The 20146-nt window shown below is 47.2% G+C and overlaps 2 protein-coding genes across 2 annotated transcripts; both read right to left on the bottom strand.

Moving 5' to 3' along the window:
• Positions 1-1256: 1256 nt before the first annotated feature.
• IL22RA1 (interleukin 22 receptor, alpha 1) lies at positions 1257-12547 on the bottom strand. Its single transcript, XM_008935649.1, has 8 exons — positions 12540-12547; positions 10524-10621; positions 5983-6115; positions 5091-5269; positions 3703-3887; positions 3094-3229; positions 2750-2871; positions 1257-2282 (listed from the first exon to the last, which is right to left on the bottom strand). The coding sequence occupies exons 1-8, from the start codon at positions 12545-12547 to the stop codon at positions 1257-1259; spliced, it is 1887 nt and encodes a 628-aa protein (XP_008933897.1).
• Positions 12548-12755: 208 nt separating this feature from the next.
• Positions 12756-16975, bottom strand: IFNLR1 (interferon, lambda receptor 1). The gene is made up of 7 exons (XM_008935648.1): positions 16904-16975; positions 16127-16239; positions 15700-15881; positions 15154-15296; positions 14462-14618; positions 13830-13954; positions 12756-13664 (listed from the first exon to the last, which is right to left on the bottom strand). Exons 1-7 carry the CDS (start codon positions 16973-16975, stop codon positions 12756-12758), a joined length of 1701 nt encoding a protein of 566 aa, XP_008933896.1.
• Positions 16976-20146: the final 3171 nt, after the last annotated feature.

The raw sequence follows: 20146 nt of genomic DNA, 5'->3' as shown, positions 1-20146 counted from the left end.
AAAAATGGTTTCAGTTCTCCTCTAAAACCAATGTCATCAGACACACTTTCACCACACCAGTGGAAGTCAACAGGCTGAACTGTGCTTTCATCCTAACAAAAAACAATGGCCTCCTCTGTGGCCTGGATAAATACCATTTAGCTTGCTTTTGGTCAAGGTGCAGTGCTAGAGGAGTTTTTTTCCCAGTTTGCACTGGTTTTGGTTCACTGCAGCCCTGGAGGTGGGTGTGCTGGTAACAGGAGCAGAGGGAGGCTCTGCAGTCCTGGTCTCCTCTCCCTGATGCAGATGGGGCGTGTTCCTCACGGAGAGGGTCGGTGAAGGGTGAGAGGAAACAGCTCAAGACCTCCCAAGTCTCCTTTGTAGATTGCTGAGTGCATGAACTGTGATAAGTGTAAATTGAGATTGAGGGCTGAGCTGAGCTTGGTGTAAATCCTCACATGCCTGCCTACATGGAATGGGATCCCAGCTGCTTCATCCCTGGGGATGTCAAGGGAAGAAGAGAATGTGTGACTATTTCAGAGAAAGAAATGGGCAGCACTTAAGAAATTTGTCAGAAATATGTCAGAACTGGGCCAAGACTGCACTAATCTGGTGCAGAGGTGGAAAAGGCTTTGTCTTTGTATGAGCGTTAAAGAGCTCAGGGGGCAGGGGAGCTGCAGTTTCACAGAACTGCTGCCTCAGGAGCTGCTGCCACAGTTTCAATGACTGCTTTGAAGGCAAAGTCTGAAAGTAGCCCATTGTATTGCACAAATCATATATCCAAGGGCAGAACACCTATGTATATTTGATTCTATTACTGTATCATGATACATTTAATTCTTTTAAGTTTGCATACTTCTGCACCTGGATTTCTTTAAAGGGTGGACAGATCTTGGACCTGGATCTTTGGTGGTGGTAAAGAGCAAATAGAGCTTCTGTTGTGAATTTTCCTAACCTTTAACTGAATCTGGAATTTGAACTTGAATCTCAACTCAGCTTTTAAAGTAGTCCAATATAGAATAGATTTCAAGACTAGGGATGAAATAAAGGCCTGTTATTTAAGTGCAGAGATAGAGTATTGCAGCATACCATGAGGTAATTATACCAGTGAAGGTGCCTATCACCAGGAGAGAACAGTAGTGGGAGCAGCCTGACATCTCTGTGCCACGTTAATACATCCAGGGTTAGTGATGTTTATTTGCATTGCACTCTTTGCAGGGTAGGCTACTATTTCATGCAAGCAAACATAAGCTGGATTTTAATATCATCAAGTCATCCTAATAAAATTCTGTGTTTTCATCCTGATCCCACAGTACTTTTAAGTTCAAGTCTTTGAAGAACATAGTGAGGGGTGTGCCATGGTCCCAGTCTGAGATGGTGTCTGGGGACGCATTATTCAGTTCTGTGCAGCCTGGCTCCTTTGTTGCCATCAATGTTTCTGATTCTGGAGTCTCTGGGAACTGCAATTTGTTTGCAGAATGTGAGAACGAATCTGGCAACATCCACTGCTTTGTGTTGCTCTCTCCAGAGAAGCTGTGGCCAGGACTGACTGACAAAAGGAAGGCTGCTGGGAGAGACGACAGCGGTTCGTCCTCTCTGATGTAGTCTGTGTTAACTTTCACTGAAGACAACAGCTGTGGTGGTTGTGCTGTCTGCTGTCTGTAGCATCCTCCTTGTTCCAGCAAAGACAGTGAGAGCTGAGGCACGTGCTCTTTACTCTCCATCCCATCAGGCTGCAGCAGCAGTTGCTGTGTTTGCCCAGGGCCCCCCTGCGAGAGAACCGACTCAGTTGTGTCACTGCTATTCCACAGTGCCAAGTTTGGCTTTTGTTCTTTGTAATTCCAATGGCTGCAGCTCTTGTCCAGCATCTGGGTTATGAGCATTCCACCAACAAAACTATCTGGAGAAACATCCTTTAGCATTTGGGTTGGCTGCAAATTCTTCTTGTCAGCACGGTCTGTGCCTTCGCCGCACACCCCATAGGTTAGGGGCAGAGACTTGCTGGACGTGGCAGTAGGAAGACTTTGCTTGCCTGCTTGAGGAGCATAACAGGTAGGAGCTGGCCCTGCCAAGCAGGCTGGCTGCATGGGCAGCTGGAGTGCTGGTACCTCTGCCTGTTGCTGGTACGCAGTGTCTGGAAGGTGGAAGGACCGTAGTGGCTCCAGTGCTCTGTCCAAGTGGTGGCTGATCTGTGGTAGCTGCACTTCAGGGATGAGAAGTGGAGGTTTGGGTAAACTAATGGGCTTTATAATATGCTCCACTGTCAGTGTAAGAGGCTGGAATGGTGAAATCCCTCTGAAGTCCTGTTGAAGTAGGTAGACAAACACAAGTTACTAACAACAAGCCATGACTTTAAAGGTTTGCTTTAGATTCTTTAATATTTTCTTTGGAGAAATATCAGTAAAAGCTGGTAACAGCCACCAGGGATCTGCTCTGTTGACAGAACAACTCTGTTTTTTTTCCTGGGGAGTGACCCTTCAGAGGAACACAGACATCTCTTGTTGGGGTTGGACTAGATGGCCTTTAGAAGTCCTTTCACACCCCATACATTCTATGATTCTATGCATCAGGGCAACTGCGCAATCCTAGAACATGAGGAAGAAAAATTCCTGCTTTATTTTTCACAACATTTCCCCTAAGCCCTGGAGCATGGCAACAGATTGCCCTTCAGCTCCCTCAGCATGCAGAATTGGTGCTTGCTGCAGGAGGTGAGGGATGGGGTAAGAAGGCCCAGGGCTTCAAGATGAGCTGGTGACTTCAGAGCACTTACCAGAGACATGGGCTGTGCACCGTGTTGCTTGACATATTTGTAGATCCCATAACTGACAGCAGCAAAGACCAGGCCAGCACAGAACGCCAGTGGCACAAAGCAGTACAGAAGCCAAGTGTTGTCTGGTGAGGGGGAAAGAGCACAATTGGAAAATGTAGCTTCAGAGCTTGGATTAGAAAAGCCACGTGAGATTAGCTAAATGATGTTAACAGTCTGGTCCCATAGGACTGGATTTTGAGCTGAGGAAAGTCAGTGTTGCTTCAATATCTTTAACAAGGCCAGTTTATCTTAGACCAGCTGAAAGTACGTCTTTGTATATCCAATATCCCAGTTAACAGCCTCACCTGCTAGTGTTTTGACCCAAAACACTTGAGCTTTGCTGCTTTTCTGGAGGAGAGATATAGATACTGTTCCATTATATTCAGTGTCTGGGTCCAAGTTGGAAACTTCAAATTCTTTGTTGTTCTCGTTCTTTGTCCACTATTTAAAATAAAGGCAAATTCTGTATTTTAGAAAGATTAAATGCATACATTTTATTCAAATCAGATTGCAAAACTTAACATAAAATGTTATTTACTAATAAGGTGTTCCAGGACTACAATAATTCTGTCTAATGGAATTCTAAATATATAATTTGCTTTCTACTGTTGCTGTATTTTGGTTTTGTGTTTCAGTTTCTTAAGACTTGAACTAATGAAATCGTTCTCTTTTTTAGTCACCAGTGGTTTTACTTTGTGCTGCTTATACAGTACCCTTAGAAACACGAGTTTCTTTTTCTAGAATTTTAGGGGAATGCTTAAAGTTCCTCTTGTCTGCTGAGACAAGACTCTGAAACTTTCTCTTGTACATCAGAAATCTCATCCATTGTGTATAAGCTCTCGGGTCCTTCTCCATCATACATGAAATGTAGTTTACAAAAGTCAGTGGGCTCGTGGCCCGAGGTTGTGATTTACCTTTTGGTGTGTCCTTTGGTTGAATATTGTTAATTGATAATCAACAGCACCAAACTTGCTATAAATGTCCTCTATGGTTAGCTGGCGGTCATCCTCACCCCTCAGCGGAGTGTAGGGGGGGTGTATAAGAAACTTTATGGACCGTACGTATGGAATATACTCCACTTCTGGTGCTCCAATAATAGCTAGAAAAGACAGAAGAGGCAGTGTCAGCTGTTAAGATTAAAGCTGATATGTTACCAGATCATCTTATACACAAATTGTACACACCCCCCGGACTCGCTGTCAGTTCTTGCTTCTGTTTATACACAAACAGGTTTCTGAGCTGTATTCCACTGGGTGCAGGAAGGAGAAGGAAGATGGAGATACCATCTCCTTCAGCATTCTGCCACCTCCAGCCTGTGTTTGTCCCTAGAAGTTCTCCCCCCAAGCTTTTCCTGAGGAGTGTGTTCTTACTGCTTCCAGGGCACTTCTGTTTGCTGCACGGGGACACCCTCCTCACACGTGTGTGCTGAGTGTGAATCCCACCACTAACTGCCCCAAAACTCTGTTCCCATCCTACCTCAGGTTTTGTCTTTATGGTACTTCAGCTCTTTTGTCTCTACACTTTCCTTCAGTGCAGGGCATATTCTAGGCCCAGCATTTAAACAGAGGTTTAACCCAGTCTCTACAGCACCTTTTAAAGCAGCATTCAGGATTTCTCCATGACCACATAGCCTGGAAACACTGAACTGTCAAGAATGGCTCTGAGGGAGGGGTCACCTCACCCCGGGTGCTAGTGCCTGTGCTGCACTGCAAAGCAAATGTTCCATGATCAAAGCAACTATGGCTCTTTCATAGTTTATTTTGTGGAAAGATCTGAAAGCTCTTCATAACCATTGACTGCTCATGCCACCTCACCTTACTCTTCACAGTATGCAGTGGGAAGATCTTAGTGACAGAGCCAATAAGGCTCCCAAGGGCCAGGCTGTGTGTCTGCAGCAGAGCCTGCTTAGGGGGTGGGAACATTAAAAATCCATTGGTCTGGCTGCTTAGCCAGATTTTCAGGATTTCCCATTTCACAGCTTGTGTGACTATTACTGACTGTCTTCAGGTTGCCCATCATGTCTCTTATTGACTTCCTTCTGCCTCTCATCAGCCTTAATAACCAGTTCTTCCTCTGAGGACATCTGACTTTTCCTTTTCTCCTCTAATCCCACGTTGGTGTCAGACCTCAGGGAGGGCACTGCCTATTTGCTCATTTGCCTCCTTGCCCAGTAACAAGCCTTCCTATCAATCACAGAGCCTTGCAATGCTGAAACAAGAGGAAATAGCATCCTGAACCTCAGGAGGGCCTGGAGTGCCTCTCTAGCGCCCTGGGGTGGGCAGGTAGCAGCAGAGGTACGTACTCTCTTTTCGGGGTTCAAACCTTTCCGAGGGCAGCCAGGAGGAGGAGCAGGAGTGGCCAGTGGCCCTCACCCTGGCGTAGTAATGCTCCGAGACGTTCTCTGTCTCCCTGCTGAGGTTGCAGAAGGGCTGTGTGATACTCTGGCACTCCCGCTTGTTGAGCCAGGATTTTTCTCCATACCTTAGGACAAAAAAAGCTTTTAGTCCGTGTAGAACAGAGGCAGTGCAGCCCTTCACCAGAACGATCCAAACGGGCTGTGTTGTCAGCTCTTAGTATTTTTTCACTTCATTCCTGCAGCCAGCAAGTGGTGAGGGATGGAATGGCAGAGAAAGTTTCCCCAGAATACAGCCCTTGCTCTGATCCCGTGGGTGGCTTCTGTGTGGATATTGCCCTGTCAAGTGGGGCTTGTTCCAAGGCAGGAGTGTCCTTTGAGTCAGGGACTCTGGGGTTCTCTGCCCAGCTCTGAGGCTGATGACTACTTGCAGGTTTGCTGCAGAGTCTGTGGACTTACCCAAAGGCAACAAAGCTCTTGGGTACTGCTGGCCTGATTTCTCTTAGCTGTGATGGCTGAACCAGAGGACAGTTGCTGTTACCTGTACTTACAGGTGAGGAAACTACAGAATAGAGAAGGAAGTTGTTGCAGTCAAAGAGTAGCTCAGTAACGGAGTAAAACTGCCAAACCAAGATGTAAAAGTATTTGCTTAACTGAGCATCACCCACCAATTTAAATAATCCTGTCCTTTACTGTGTTCTTGTCTAAGCAGAACCATTTCCATAAGAGCAGAATAAAAAGCAGAAAGAACAAAATCTCCTTTTCTTTCCTGGCCCTTCTGTCTCTGAGAACAGTGGCCCTAAGAACAAGAGAACCCCAAAAAGAAGCAAACTTCACGTACTGTTTATACTGGACATCAAATACAGTGCCAGGGGGAATATTTGCTTCTGTTTCCCATGTCAGGATGTTCTCGAAGTTTGTAGAAGAGAATGCTGCACGTTTCAGACATGATGATCTCTCTGTAGTCACAATGCCTAGGGGAGGAAACTCGTATTAAAAGGCATATTCTGGCATCCTGCCTTCAGATGAGTGTGGGTCCAATGCTGCTCAGCCTTGTAGGGAACAGAAATCTCAGGCACACCACTTCCCATTTGCTGGATGGGCTGCAAAGCAGAAGCTTGAACAGAACAGGAATTCAAATGCACGCATCACTGTGTACACCTTGCAGATTGTTAACTCATCCCAAAGAAATATAAGTCAGGAATTTTCACAGGAAGGTCTCAAACACTCAGAAGTCAGAAAGAGAATCCTTGAGTTCCTTATCAGATCTCTTTTACAGCAGTGAAACGACTGGAAAACTAAGAACAATACTGTGTTTTCAAAGCTGATTCATGTCTGTGACTGTCTCTGCTTTCTGCCTGGCCTCAGGGAAACGATAGCCTGAGATCCGTTTGGTTTCATTGAGGATGTGACTGCCATTAACCTCTCGTGCTCCTTGTTTTATTGGATGGAGACTCCCTGTACAGGGCAACACGCAAAGCCCTGGTGACCTGGACTCTGATCTGGGTGTGCCAGCTGGAGGCAAACAACTCGCTCAGCTCCCTGCTTTGTGAGCCATGTGCCTCTTCCCACAGCAGATGGTTCTGGCTTTGGTAAGCAGTAATGTCACTTGCCCCTGACAGACATGGCCCTGCTCTGAGCTGCCCCTGTAGAGTGCCCTGGAGACTTCTGGCAAAATGTATTTTCGTGTATTCCATATGAATACACAGTGCAAACTTTTCTCACAAGACCTTCTAACTTGCAGAGTGAACTTCAGAATTTGTAAGCTCTGTAAATTCTAATTTATAAACACACCCTGAAAGGCAGATCATTTATCCATTCCTCAGCTCTTGCAGTATTGATAAACACTTCAAACATGTGTGGGCTTCAAGCTGTACTTGCTGAAAATGAACAGTCCTGTTATGGTGCTTGTAATTGGACACAAACTCAGTGAGTCCCCCCATGAAACAATGGTGTGATAAGTGAGGTGGCACCATTTTACAGATGGGAAAACTGAGGAGCAGAATGGGGGTGACTTGAACAAGATCCCATTGAGCAGCTGTGGTAAGGCAGGGACTAAACCACAGCAGTTCCTGGATCCTTGCTCCAAGCTTTCCCTCCAGCTGCCTCCATGGAGGAGAACCAAGGGACAGCAGTTTAATGTAGCCTGCTCTAGAGGAGGAGAACTGGGCAGAAGGGCAGAGATCCAGTCCTCAGTCTCGTTGTGGATGGCATTTGGGCAGGGAAGCAGCATGGAAATGGGTTGGACTCTAGTGCAGCTCTTGTCCTGACTCCTGTGCAGTTCAGCACTCGCCTCTGCTCCTGCAGGGCTCCTGGCGAGGCAGAAATGGAGTGGTCAGTCCAGAGGGGGTGGGTTTCCCTGTCTGAGCACCGTGACAGCTGAGTCACCAATACCCTGATCGTATCAGAGGAAGGAGATCTCCATCTTCCCCCTTTTATCCACACTAAAACACGGCTATGCAAAGCAGCACTAACACAAGCTCAGTCAAGTGTGGGCAGGGAAAACCCGCCAGGATAGTTCACAGTGTGCAAGTCCCTCTGTGTTAGAATTTCCTCAAGTAGAAGATCCTTCCCTCTAGTACAAGATCACAGGCACAAGAGCAGGTCAATGGTAAGGTTGCTTGCTGAAAAACTGGTTTTTGAAAAAGCAAGTTTATCCATCATTCACCCAGGAGTGACTTTGCCACATCTGGAGTAGGATTAAATGGCTTTTAATGGTACATTATTTGTTTGTACCTCCTTTAAAATCAGGGCTGTTCTTGTATTCATTTGCTGTTCCTCTTAAGACACAGAGGGACTGATCCAAAGCCCCCTGAAGCCAAGGAACACCCTTTACTCCTGTAGGGTTTGGGTTGTAACATCAGTGGCAAACGCTTTAAAGCAAAGGAATCTTTTCTTCTCCTTACTAATCCTTAAAGCACTGAGCACACCCACACTTTGAAAATATGAAAAGGAGAGAGCCACACAGAAGAAAGCTTTTGAACCCCCAGACAACAGCCCATTCTTTAGGTCTTGTTTCAGTAAACATGATTGAACTATCATCTCCCATCAAGCAGAAACACGGTCAGTGATAGGGAAGGAGAAGTCAGGACTTACCAGCCGCGGAAAACACAGCCAAGGCGACCAGAAGTTGCTTCATGAATAACTACACAGTCAGGGCTGGGAGAGCAGCGGCTGATCCCTCCCGTGTGCAGGTGAATCACCTTTTACAGGAGCTCAGTTCTTGTTGGGGAGGCCGGGCTGGGTTTGTTTCTCAGGCAGAGGCTGCAGAGCTGCTGTCCCGCCTGCGCTGGGCGCTGAGCTCACCACCTCCAGCCCTGCGCGCATGTGTGCGGGTGCCAGGCGTGCACACCTAACTGTACAAAGGGGCACAAGCCAGAGGCTTAGAAAATCCCCAGCTTTTGAAAGGGAGCCAAATACCATTTGGCTGATAGAGAGCTTCCTGCCTGAAAGCCCTCGCTGAGAGTTCTCAGGTTTGGGGCTTGCTTTTCTGGTCGGGTGACTTGGACGTGGTAAAACTCTAGATATTAAAACTTAGTGTTGTCCACCTAGATAGCTTCCTAAATGCTGCAAGCAAGATACCTAACTCCTTAAGAAATGCCTTCAAATACTTTCTCAAAATGAAAATGAGCCAGATGATGAGTTTTTAAGCTCTTCTGTTGTTCATACTGGCCTGGAATGGGAGCCAGGTGAGGGGCCCATGGTCCTGCTGCACGCTGGGCAGAGCAGAGCTCCTCTTGTCTGCTGTGACTCTGCACTCCGGGCAGCTGCAGAAGTTCTCTCATTGAGGTGGAAAGGAGGTAGCCACAGGAGGAGCACGTGCTGTCTTGTGGCTTTTCTCAGATGCCACTGTAGAGCTACAGTTTATTTTTGTGGCTGCTCCATGATATAAGGCTTTGTTCTGGGATTCGTGGTAAGAACTGGGAGTTTGGATGAAAACTGCAGCAACAGGACAAGGGGTAATGGTTTTAAGCTAGGAAAGGGTAGATTTAGGTTAGACATCAGAAAAAAGTTCTTTAATATGAGGGTGGTTGATCACTGGAACAGGTCACCCACAGAGGAGGTGGAGGCCCCATCCCTGGAGACATTCAAGGTCAGGCTTGATAGGGTCCTGAGCAACCTGACTTGGCTGGTTAGAGATGTCCCTGCTTATTGTAGTGGGGTTGGACTGGATGGCCCTCAGAGGTCCCTTCCAAGCCAACACATCCTGTGATTCCATGATTCTAAGCAAGAAAGAAATACAGTTCCTTTTCCATAGAGTTCTTAATTTTTTACAGTGTTGTTAAGCTACATTTCCAGGCTTTTCTCTGAAAAGGGAGAAACCTTTCCTTCTTTCATCAGAAGAGAAAACCAATGGCCTGTTTCCAGGAGGTGCAGATTTAGACCCCTAGACGTGTAGAACAGCTGAAGAACTGGTACAGCTGCATGCTGCTGGTTTTACCAAGAAGTCCAAAGCAGAGAAAGCTTCACATGTGCAGCCTGCCTTTGAGGCTCAGGAAACTCCCTCACCTGCTGCTTTTGAATTTTTACAGCATAGATATTCCCTTGACACAAGCTGGATAACCTCCCTGGCTTATTTCTCTGGCTTATTTATCCTGTGGTCATAACTGCTCAGAAAATGGGGAGGTCCTGTCCTCAGTCCTTGGTTTTGCCTAGGACTGACTGGACCATTGCATAAAGCTGAGGTTCCACCAAAGGAAAACCAACTGGACTGAGCACTGAGAACCATTCAAATTGTGATTGCTTCAGCCCTAGAAAAGCTTTAACAGAAATACCTGCCCTAGACCACAGAGGACAACAGTGCATTAGGCACATTCCTTATGAGCAATGCTCTTGTGTTGTCTAAAGCTCCTAAACACAAGGATTTTTTTCTTATTATTACAAGAGAGTCCCATAAGCAACATCTTGCCAATTCAATCAAAATACAAATCCTGCATGTTTTTGTCCTTGGGGCCAGACACATGATAGGAGTGACTGCTCCTTCTTCTCACCTCTTCAGCCTTGCTCTTCTTGGAGCTGTTTCTATTCCCTACCCTGCTTTGATATCTACAGGGCTGTAGGCTTCAAACCATGGCACTGGTATGTAGCTGTCATGTTGTCTTTCTTCTCTTACCTGGAGAGGTGCAGAAGGCTCACAGGTTTATTAAGCCAGACACACCTCTCCACCAGCATGGCCTACATCTAATTAACTACAACTCATTGTGAGGGTGGTTCCTGAGTAGCTTGTTAAAGTATTTCCATCTTCTTCCTTCCCTTACGTCACTGCTGTGTGATGACCCATGACAGGGAAGAGGTAAGGGAGGTTGTAGTGAACCTGAGACTTTAGTTTTGAGAATAAAACTTAGAACTTCATTTCTGTCCTTGTTTCTAGAGAGATGTTACCTCTTGAATGGCTCAGGTACCTGAAGATCTCTAAAAGTCTGCTGCCAAGTTTAAAGTCAAACACTTGGTTTCCAACTTCCAAACTGTAGAGCTTGAGCCTATGTCAGAAGGTAGTTCCTGAGGACAGAAACACATCTGAGAGGATCATAGCACAGATTTTCAGTGGAACTCTACTTGGTACTGTTGGTAGAGCTGGGGAAAGAGGAGAAAAACCTTGTGTGCAAGAGATCTGTGAAGATAATAGGTTGAAATCAAAAAGAGCAGGGTGGTTGTTGTCTCCTCTGAGCTGCTGCAGGTCTCAGGCTCTGATGCAGTGGTGCAGGAGGTTTGGGTCCAGCTCTGGCCCTTGCACAGCAGGTGAGCAGTGTGCAGGGGTTTGGCTGACTGGCCATGCCTCTGGCAGGGAGAGGGGAGAGCTGCTCTTCCCACTGCACAGCTACAACTGGTAAGTAAGGTGGGAGTTACAGACTGATTGCTCTGGAGGAGGGAGCACTGTGCTCTGGCCATCCCTGGCCCTTCTGGAGTGGAAAGCAGGTCTCAAATCCTGTGAGTGAAAGCGTGGAGGAGCAGGATGCTGCCTGCCCCAGTACAGCCCAGCTGGCCTGCAGCCTTCCCCCAGCTTCCAGCCTGAGAAAACCTGGATGAGACAAAGAACTCATCCCAGGCCCTGTTAGCAGAGCTGGGACACATCAAAGTAATTTGTAGAGATTACACAACTTCAGAGCTTCCTGTAACTCAAAGCCTGGGGTTTTTTCCTTGATTGCACAAGAAGATGGGTGGTGATTATATTTGGATGATCTCTATCTTCCTAAATGAACAGGAGGGATTACAGTGCAGGATGTATCTGAAGACACTTTGTGGAAGACAGGCAAGAAAAAAAAGGAAAAATCTAGTGGGTGAATCTTTTCTCCCATCTCCCCTTTTACTTCAGTTCAGGTCCTTAATTAGTACATCTTGCTTTTCTCTTCCAAAGCAGTTCCCAACCCCTCCTATCACCCCCTGCCTCTTTCTCATAGTGTTCTCCTGATTCTCCAAAGACATCAGCTTTAATAACCTCCATCAAAACCCCTCCCTCATCTGGGAAAACCCTCTCTGAATGCAGTGAATGGCTGTTGTGTCTCCCTCTTTCTTATAAGGCTTTGCTTTTCTGCATGTTCTGTTACTGGAATACAACAGAGTATGTTTCTGTGATATGGGAAGAGAGCAAATTAAAAATACACTGAAAAGGTCACTAGTGCCCAGTCAAGGGAGGCTTTGTCTCTCCTGTGCCTTTTGCTGGTGGACTTGTGATTTGATTCTTTGCTCAGAGTGTTGGTCACAGTCCTGGTCTTTGAGAGACCCAGAGGGACCTGGCTGGGAAGTCTCAGAGGATTCCATTCAAACCAAAGCATCAGGAAGCCCATGGTGGGGCCCTGTTTTAAAATGTAATGATTTTCACACTTCCTAGCTCTGGGGAACACAAAAACACACACACGTGGAGTTATGTATCAAAATGTTATTGCCTCTGCATAAAGCAGCTCAGACATTCTGCACAGCAGGAGGAGTTTCAGCATCAATAAATACATTTGTATAAAACCCAAAAATAAATACATAAACAAACACACTGCACATTCCTCACTTTGGCTTCAGTGCACTAGCTTGGAACACAGAAGGTGATCCCTGCAGGCTGAGGTGGACATGTCTTCCTCCCACAGAAGGTGAAGGTTGCTGAGTGGCTCTGTGAGGTGCCTCCAGTGGAGCAGGGGCACAGGCTGGCACTGACAGGGACGTGAGTGTGATGTCAGCAGGTCCCCCTGGCTCCAGATCAACAGGCAGGGATGACACTCTGTGTTTGCAGAACCCAGCTGGTGCTTTCACACAGGTCTGGGTTCTGCTTTTGCTTTCTCAGGGGTGGTTTTGCCTTCACCTTGCTCTGAGGGCTCTCTGAGGGTGCTGTGTTTGCTGTGTGATGCCTACAGGAGGTGTCACTGCTTGCCTTGAACCAGAGCCTGGACACCTCACCACAGGGCCACTTACAGGGGCATGGTGAACACACACTAGTTGCTTAGCAGTAAAACACACCTTTTGTATCCCTGAAGCCCTATAGCTTGACATCAGTAATAAACCCTCTTGTTAGGTGAATAAATACAAAAAGCACCACTTTGTGCTTGTCCTTGTTTAGGGATCCTCCTTGCCTGGGTGCCTGGGGCTCTCCAGCATTTTCCAGGCACAGCACAGAGCTGCTAGGGTCCTCTAGATCCTTCCCACGTAATATGTGTGCTCAGGGGCTTTGAATTGAAATTTTTGATCATATTCTTCCTCCTTATTTGACGTTTCATATGCATCACTTAGTCCTGTGGAGGTGGGAAGTGTCCCTTCTGCAGAATCATTGCTGTCACAGTCACTTGCAATGCCTTCATCTTCTGCCACCTGCAGTGTCTGAAGGGAAACAACCAGCTTGGTGCTGGGATGCTCCCTGAGCTGTGATATCTCACCCATCTGGACATGAAGATCAGCTGCTGGTTTCTGGGAATACTGGGGGAAATGATGAGCCTTCCTGTGCAGGCAGTGCTCACTGCCTGGGTGTGTGGCATGCATCTCCTCCATCAGTGTTTGAACAGGGGTCATCTCCAGGCATTCATCCCTGTCTGTATCATGCTGTCCATGTTCCCTGGGACCTGGGAATCTTACATCACTGAGGGATAGTCTTCCCAAAGAGGAACTGTAGGAAAGTGATGTCTTCTCAGTTCCTTGGGAGTCTGAGGTGTCCACCTCGTTCTTCCTCATTGGGAAGTAAGAGAAACCCAAGGTGCTTAGGTCCAGCACAGAGCCACTATCCACAGAGAGTCCTCCAGATCCAGAGTCCAAGCTGGACTCCCCCTGAGCTGTTCTGGGGGGTTGGCAGTTGGGAATCTTTGGAAAATGAAGCATTTCAGTGTATGGGATGAAAGTACTGCTGTCTTCCTCCTCCTCCTCTGATGATGATGATGATGATGGTGATAGGAAAGAAGCCACCTCTGGTGGGTTGTTTCTTGCTACAGCTTTGTTTGTCTTCCTTTGTGACACTGGTTTCTCTGTGCAGATAAGGTAGTCCCTGAAGAATTCCTTTTCACTGAGCTCACAGTGAAAGGCTGGTCCAGCTGCTTTTAAATGAGAGACATCCTACCAGGGATAAGGAAGGAGACACACAGATCAGTGAGATAATGATGCTTTTGGAAGAAAAGTTTGGCTAAAGGAAGACTTGCTTGTCCCTCCCTCCTCCCCTGTTACTCTCTGAAACCCAGGAGGACAGTGAGTCAGGAGAGGACCCCAGCACCTGGGCCATACCAAGGCATGAGGCATCTCCATTTGCTTGACATCTTGTTTCAGCCAGCAGATGATGAAGGGGCTGGTCAGAAAGATGGAGAAGATAACCACAGGGATCATGGTAGAAAGTGGGAACTTCCATTGCACTGCTGAGAAAGGAAAAGACAACAATCATCTCCTGCTAGTGGTATATTTTGTTGCAATAACAGGCTGTTATACACAGCTTTTCTTTCAGACAACTCAGAAAACGTTAGGCTTAGGATCCTCATTTTATAAATACAAAGGACTTGCCTGAGATCAGACTCCTAAGTCAGAGTCACAGCCACAAATGAATGTTGATACCAACCAGTGCCTTACCTGGAGCAGGTAAAACATGAGGCTTCATTCACATGTCTTTCAGGATAAATTTGAATATTGACAAAATTTCATTGTGAGTATAACTCCAGTAAAATATTTCAGGATGTTCAGAAAATATTTCAAGGTTGGATGTTTTTACTGAAGCTGTTTCTACAGAAAGCAGGAAGTTTCTCTGGGAAATCCAACCACTCCATTTAACAGAAAGCCCATTTTTAGGGTTGAATGTTGGTGGAAAAGCTTGACTGCCCCAGTCCCATTTGATGTCTCAGCACCTCCTTCCCTCAGCAGGGCCATACCTTTGTGGTTTAGGAGCACACACACTGGGTGGGAGAATCTGCTGTGCTTGAAATCAATGCTTTGGAAGGAAGATCTGGCACTTAAACAGTAGTTGCCTCGAAGTGCAGTGGTGTCAATAGTCACAGCTTTCTTCCTAAAGATACCTTCATATTGCTTCTGTTTAGAAACAAAAAGAACAGAGGGTTGGAAAGCTGATTCCTTCATTGTCTGGGTGGTGTTTCTCTGCCTTTTTAACCCCTGATCCTCTTCATTGTGCTGTGTGGCTCCAGTGGTTGGAAGGTGCATGGAGAGGCACTTTGTGTCTCACTTGTGGTGTGTAGCAAGCATCTCTCCCAGGGCTCATGGATTCTAGGGTGGGATTTCCTGCAGGTGCTGTGCCCTCTTCTGCCACAGCATGCTGTTAGCAGAACCTGAATGAGTTGTTTCCACCTCAGATATTGCCCTGTAATAGTCACTATAGTGTAGCCTCCCCATCACATCTTCCTGATAAAACCAGGAAACTACCAACAAAATAAAGATGCACACACACATCTCTATTTCTTTTCTCTGGCTTGGGTTAGTTGTGATTTGGCCATTTCATGTTCTCCAGGTTCTAGACCCAGCCCCTCCCTGCCCAGAAATTTGAAGCTGTTTTCACTTCAAGCTGGGCATCATTCCTCCATTTCATCTAAGAAGCTTCCCTTTCACTGACCTTGTCTTCAGATCCAGCTTCCCAAAGGTTCAAGTCGTACATCCAAGGGAAACTCTCCACACAGGTGGCCAAAGGGAAGGAGGCATTCACATGGATGAAGTTCTCCTTGACATTCACATTGAGCACTGGGGGGGCCAGTTCCACTGCAATGGAGGAACCAAATGTGAGAATAGTGCTCACTTGTGTCTCAGCTTCAGAGAATTAGGGCTGTGCTGTCACTGAGCTACACTTCTGTTATCTTGTGCTAGACAGAAGGAAGGAGGAAAGCAAAGGAATATCTCTTTTTTATCTACCATACCCCTGCTGGTGTGTGGAAAGCTTTGGAGCCAGTTTGTTCACCTAGAGCATTGAAGAACAAATTCTGATGCTACAAAAATGATTTTCAAATGCTCATGACTTGTTGGTTGCTCTCCCTCAAATCTCTGCCATTCATAAAGCTGCTTGTTGCTGTTTCTCTTTCTGTGGTGTGCAGTCTACTCCTTTGCTGGTGCCAACACTGTTGTTGGGATGTCCTTTCACCCAGGCTGTAACCTACCAGACACTCACCATCCAAGTGGTATTCCTTGAATTGTGATTCTACCCACGGCGACTGGAGTTGTCCAGAAAGGGTTTTCACTCGAGCTCGGACTTTAACAAAGAAGTTTGAAAGCACACAAGTCAGATTGCAGGAGGTTCTGATAATATTTTTGCAGTGAGGAACCTTTATCCATTTGTTCATACGTTCCTGGCTAAAAGAAGAAACAAACATACCATAATATTAAACATTATTAAACATATTATTTGTTATAATCCACAGAGCAGGAGAAGGAGGTGTTTTGGAGGCTGGGTACTGTGTCCTGCTCAGAGCTCAGAGCACTTTCCAGGGAGTTAGGGTTTGGTTTTGGTGAAGGGATGCAGCCAGGCCACTGGTCACAATGACATGATGTTTGCCCTGTGCCAGCCTGCCCCTCAGACATCCTTTGTCAGCACTTACCTTTCATACCTCACAGTGTATGTCACATTTGGTGGAGAGCCTTCTCCTGGAGTCCATGTCAAAATCATGTCAAAATCTTTTGACAGCAGTGTAACGTTCTGAGGAGCAGGAAGCTGAACGTGACCTGATTGAGAGGGAAAATTGCATAAATTATTTAAAATATCTTTGGGGATAGGAAACATCACCTGGTTTTGACCAAAGTGGTTTCAAAATTTGTGGCAGAGCTACTCAGTTCATTTAAGACTGGAAGCTGGCTGTGGAAGCAGGTATGTCTGTGATGCAGTCGTGTTTCCCTCATCTTTTATAAAACATCTTTATCTCAACAGCTTTTAGAATTAGGACTGACATTTGTGTGAACCTTCCTGTGCTGAAATTCTGAGTGGCTTCCCCCATGGTCTCACTGGATTTCACTGTCCTCTGGTTTACAAACCCACAAATTCCATCCTGGCTCCCTTGTGCTCCTATCTCCTGGCCCTGGAGCAGGCAGACACAGTTCTTCCAGGGTGAATCCCACCACAAATGCAATGAGGTGAAGCACTCAGGCTTTGCCACTTGGTCTTTCCTGGCACTTACTGTTTCTGGTAGATTCATATTAATCCCTAACCTTCATAAATACACATCCTACAGACAGATCTTAAACTGCCACTTCTTGACAGTGAAATATTCCACTTTCTACGAACCATTCCTAATTAAAACTGCTTAAAATTTACCTGTGTGTGCCTTTCCTCCTGCAAGCCAAGCCCGTGGCAAGGTGGAGTGAGGAGCAGCAGAGGCGGCTGGCTGCCCTGCCCCCCTCGCCTGCCGCAGGAGGCACAGAGCCATCAGGACGCCGAGTCTCCAGGCAGACATGCCAGAGCAAACCTTCTCCACCTCCAGTACAGTCCCCTCGGTGCTACCTTCCCATCGTGTTGTTTTCTTGTGTGAAGCTGGAGGAGCTGGGGAGGATGTGGTGGGACCGCAGGCAGGGCACAGCCTGGCTTCCTGGGCCGGCCCCGGCAGGGCTCTGCCCATCAACAGGAAGGAGCCGAGGTGAGAGTGCTTTGGAGGAAAGTGTGAAGATTGCAGCACTACGCCCTCCAGTGTAACCAGCTGAGCTCTCACAGGCCACCTGCCAAAGCTGTGTCTGCTGAGCTATCCCCCTGAACACCTGACCTTTGGAATTTACCCGTGTGGCTGTGCAATATTAATAGAAAACAAATAAGGTTTTGTTGCATGAGATACCTGATAGTAACCTACACTAATAAACCCAGTAATGGAGCAGCAGCAGGTGACAATATGTTTGTCTCGTGTTTAATCACAGGTTTTCTCCTAATTTGTGTTACCAGGCTAAGAACATTTTTAAGAAGTTAGGGAATTACTCCACTTTACAGATAGGGGAAGTAAAGTGCAGAAATGGGGCAGGGATCTGCCCCCTGCACAGCGTGGGCCAGTGAAAGGACATGGACCCTTCTGATAAATTTATTGAGTGCCAGCCCTGCAGTTTCCTTATGCCTCAGTTACCCCTTATCAGTTATTTGTCATCAACCCATAAATATCAGCCAAGATCAGGACCAGTTGCCAGGACTGTGCCAACACATGGATGGTTCTTGGCCCCTGCACGGCTTAACTGATGGGCACCTTGGCTGCTGGCCTTGGCATTTGCAGCTCTGAAACTCGGGAGGTGTCGTTGTGCTCAGCACATGGTCCTGTTAGACTCCAGAGCTCAGCTGGGACAAAGCTCAGCTCCTGATCTGCTTCTTGTACTTACAGCCTCACACACCTTCCTAGAGCAAAGCTGTGGAGACAGCAGTTTTGTTCTCTGTGCATCAGAAGCAGGGAACATCTGGGTTCAGCCATGAGCTGTGCTGCCCAGTACAGTGTGCCCAGGCCTGTCACATTATGTGTGGCAACTTCATTGGCCCCTACCAAAGAGGGACATGGCTCTGCCACTGCATCCTGTGCACAGAGAGAGCTGGGGAAAAACCAGCTGCATCCACTGTCCTGCTTGGGTGGAACTTCTGCTCTCCTGCTCTTCTCATCCCTAACACCAGCACAGAGAAATGGGGATTTTCTGGGTCTTCTGCAGAAGGAAAACTCACCAAGCCCAGCAGACAGCCTGTTGCTGGACCTCTGCACGTCAGGTTCTGGGTACTAAGTGACAGAAGAGCCAGTGGAGCAGAGTTTGCACTGGCAGAAGCCTTTCTGTTTACCACAAAGGTGTCAGATGTCTCATTTCCCTGGACACCATTGGACTGAAGCCATAGGAGGAGACAGTTCCAAGTTTCTTCAGTCACAACTTTCTCCAGAAATCTCCATCTCTTCTTACCACAGGCTTCAGTTACCAGTATGGTTCTTGTTCCTTGGCTGTTTTGCTACTTCTGCTTAATTTCTGTGAAGTTTCTCATGCAAAATGAACTATAATCCTTTACAAGCAAAAACCCCAAAGCTAAGGGTCAGGAGGGCCCTGGGTCTATTCCCCTGCAGCATCCAAACTGCAGGGCTGGTACCAGCACAGCTCTTGCACTTCCCGTGGCAGCCTGAACAAACAGGAGGCGTTTCCAGGGCCAGTCTCACTGAGGTTCTGCTGAGAGCCCTCGGGCAGCTTCTCTTAGAGGTGACGTGTGACTTTTGGTAAGCGTTTGCAGGAGGTGAATCTTCCCATCATCACTGCTTCCTCTGAAACATCTCCCCTGAAATCTGGGTTCCACCAGACTCTGGCAAAACTCCCTCTGATTTTAGCATGACTGTGAACCTGTCCCAGGGAAAACAAGTGTTCTGCTGGGAGCAGACTGGGAGGGGTGGGGGAGGCCCGTGCCACGAGGTGTCGCTGCCTGTCAGACAAACTCTGTTCCTCCGAGCGACAGCTCTCAGCTGGACCTGCTAAAAGTCTTGGCAAGCTTCACCAAAGCTCCTTCCAGCCTCTGCATGGCCGAGCACCCTCTGGTACAGTGGCATGCATGAGGATTTTCAACAGCATCCTCTAATGGCAGGCACTGGGTTTGTGTTGTTGATACCAAAGTTTTGCTGTCCTGCCCATCTCTGGCCACGGGTGCCCTGGCAGGACACGGATCAGCTGCTGGTAGGAGCAAGGAAGATTTGGCACCCACGTGTGAAGGGCAGGGAGCACCACTGCACCCATGGGTGTGCTGGGGTGACTTGTGAGGACTGCAGGAGGGCAGGTGAGGCTGCTGGCTGCTGCAGAGGACAGGACCTGGGAACAGTCACCACTGCTGGGCAGCTCATCCCACTGTTCTCCCACTGGTTTACTCATGTGGAGCATAAATGCACTGGGATGGGGTTGTCCTTCCTTAGTGCAGGGCCTCGTCTGTAGGTGGCTCTTTTGTGATACCTGGGGGACTCTCAATTTGCCACTTCTTGCCCCTTTGCATGCAACAGATGATTCAGACCACGAGGGCAAACCCTGCAACCTTTCCTGAGTCAGACTGACTGATACCTTCCTCTGAGGAGGGGCACTGCAGGAAGTGCAGCCTGAGTCGTGTGAGGAGAGCACAGTTTGGGCTGTGCTCTGGTTTTGTGACACCTTTGGGAGCAATAGGCAGCATAAAGGGCTCTCAGCCCAGCTCCTTCCTTCTGCTCGTGCCCCACGCAGGAGTTGTCCTGACAGAACTGTGAGTGCTGTGCTCTGGGAGTTTGGGAAGACAACAGGTCCTGTTGAGAAAAAAAGAGCTTTAAAAAATGTAACTGAGTGTTTCTGGTAGAAATGGCAGCAGGGGAAACCAGACCCCCAGTAATCCATAAGTGCAGCATCCTTAACATTCCCAGTGTGCTTTTATGTTCCTGTCACCAACATACTGTGTGAATACTTCCAGTATTCCTTAAAATGTGAAATAACCTTCACGTGGAGCCTTCCACAGCTGATTTTTGTCTCTTTCTGAAATGATAAGAGCTTCTTTTTCTTGAATGAAACAAGAAGACATATTTGGAGGAGATTTCTGTTGAAACATGGGAAAGTTTCAACTCAGCACATTTCAGAGAGAAGGTTTTCACATTCTGCAGGGCAAAAATCATTGTTCTCTAGCA

This window comes from Merops nubicus, unplaced genomic scaffold (genome assembly GCF_000691845.1).
Source record: "Merops nubicus isolate BGI_N331 unplaced genomic scaffold, ASM69184v1 scaffold5262, whole genome shotgun sequence".
NCBI lineage: Eukaryota > Metazoa > Chordata > Aves > Coraciiformes > Meropidae > Merops > Merops nubicus.
The sequence above is the reverse complement of the archived record's forward strand: the minus strand, read 5'-3'. Positions and strand labels throughout refer to the sequence as shown.

Excerpts from the sequence above, each read along its gene's own strand:
- IL22RA1 (XM_008935649.1), bottom strand. Across the intron at positions 6,116-10,523 it reads GTACCTGAGCCATTCAAGAG|GCATTGTGACTACAGAGAGA; the intron begins GTAACATCTCTC and ends TTCCTCCCCTAG. Across the intron at positions 2,872-3,093 it reads TTGGGTCAAAACACTAGCAG|ACAACACTTGGCTTCTGTAC; the intron begins GTGAGGCTGTTA and ends CCCCCTCACCAG.
- IFNLR1 (XM_008935648.1), bottom strand. The coding sequence starts at position 16,975 with ATGTCTGCCTGGAGACTCGGCGTCCTGATGGCTCTGTGCCTCCTGCGG. Across the intron at positions 15,882-16,126 it reads TACACTGTGAGGTATGAAAG|CCAGGAACGTATGAACAAAT; the intron begins GTAAGTGCTGAC and ends TTCTTCTTTTAG. Across the intron at positions 14,619-15,153 it reads AAGCTGGATCTGAAGACAAG|AAGCAATATGAAGGTATCTT; the intron begins GTCAGTGAAAGG and ends GTTTCTAAACAG.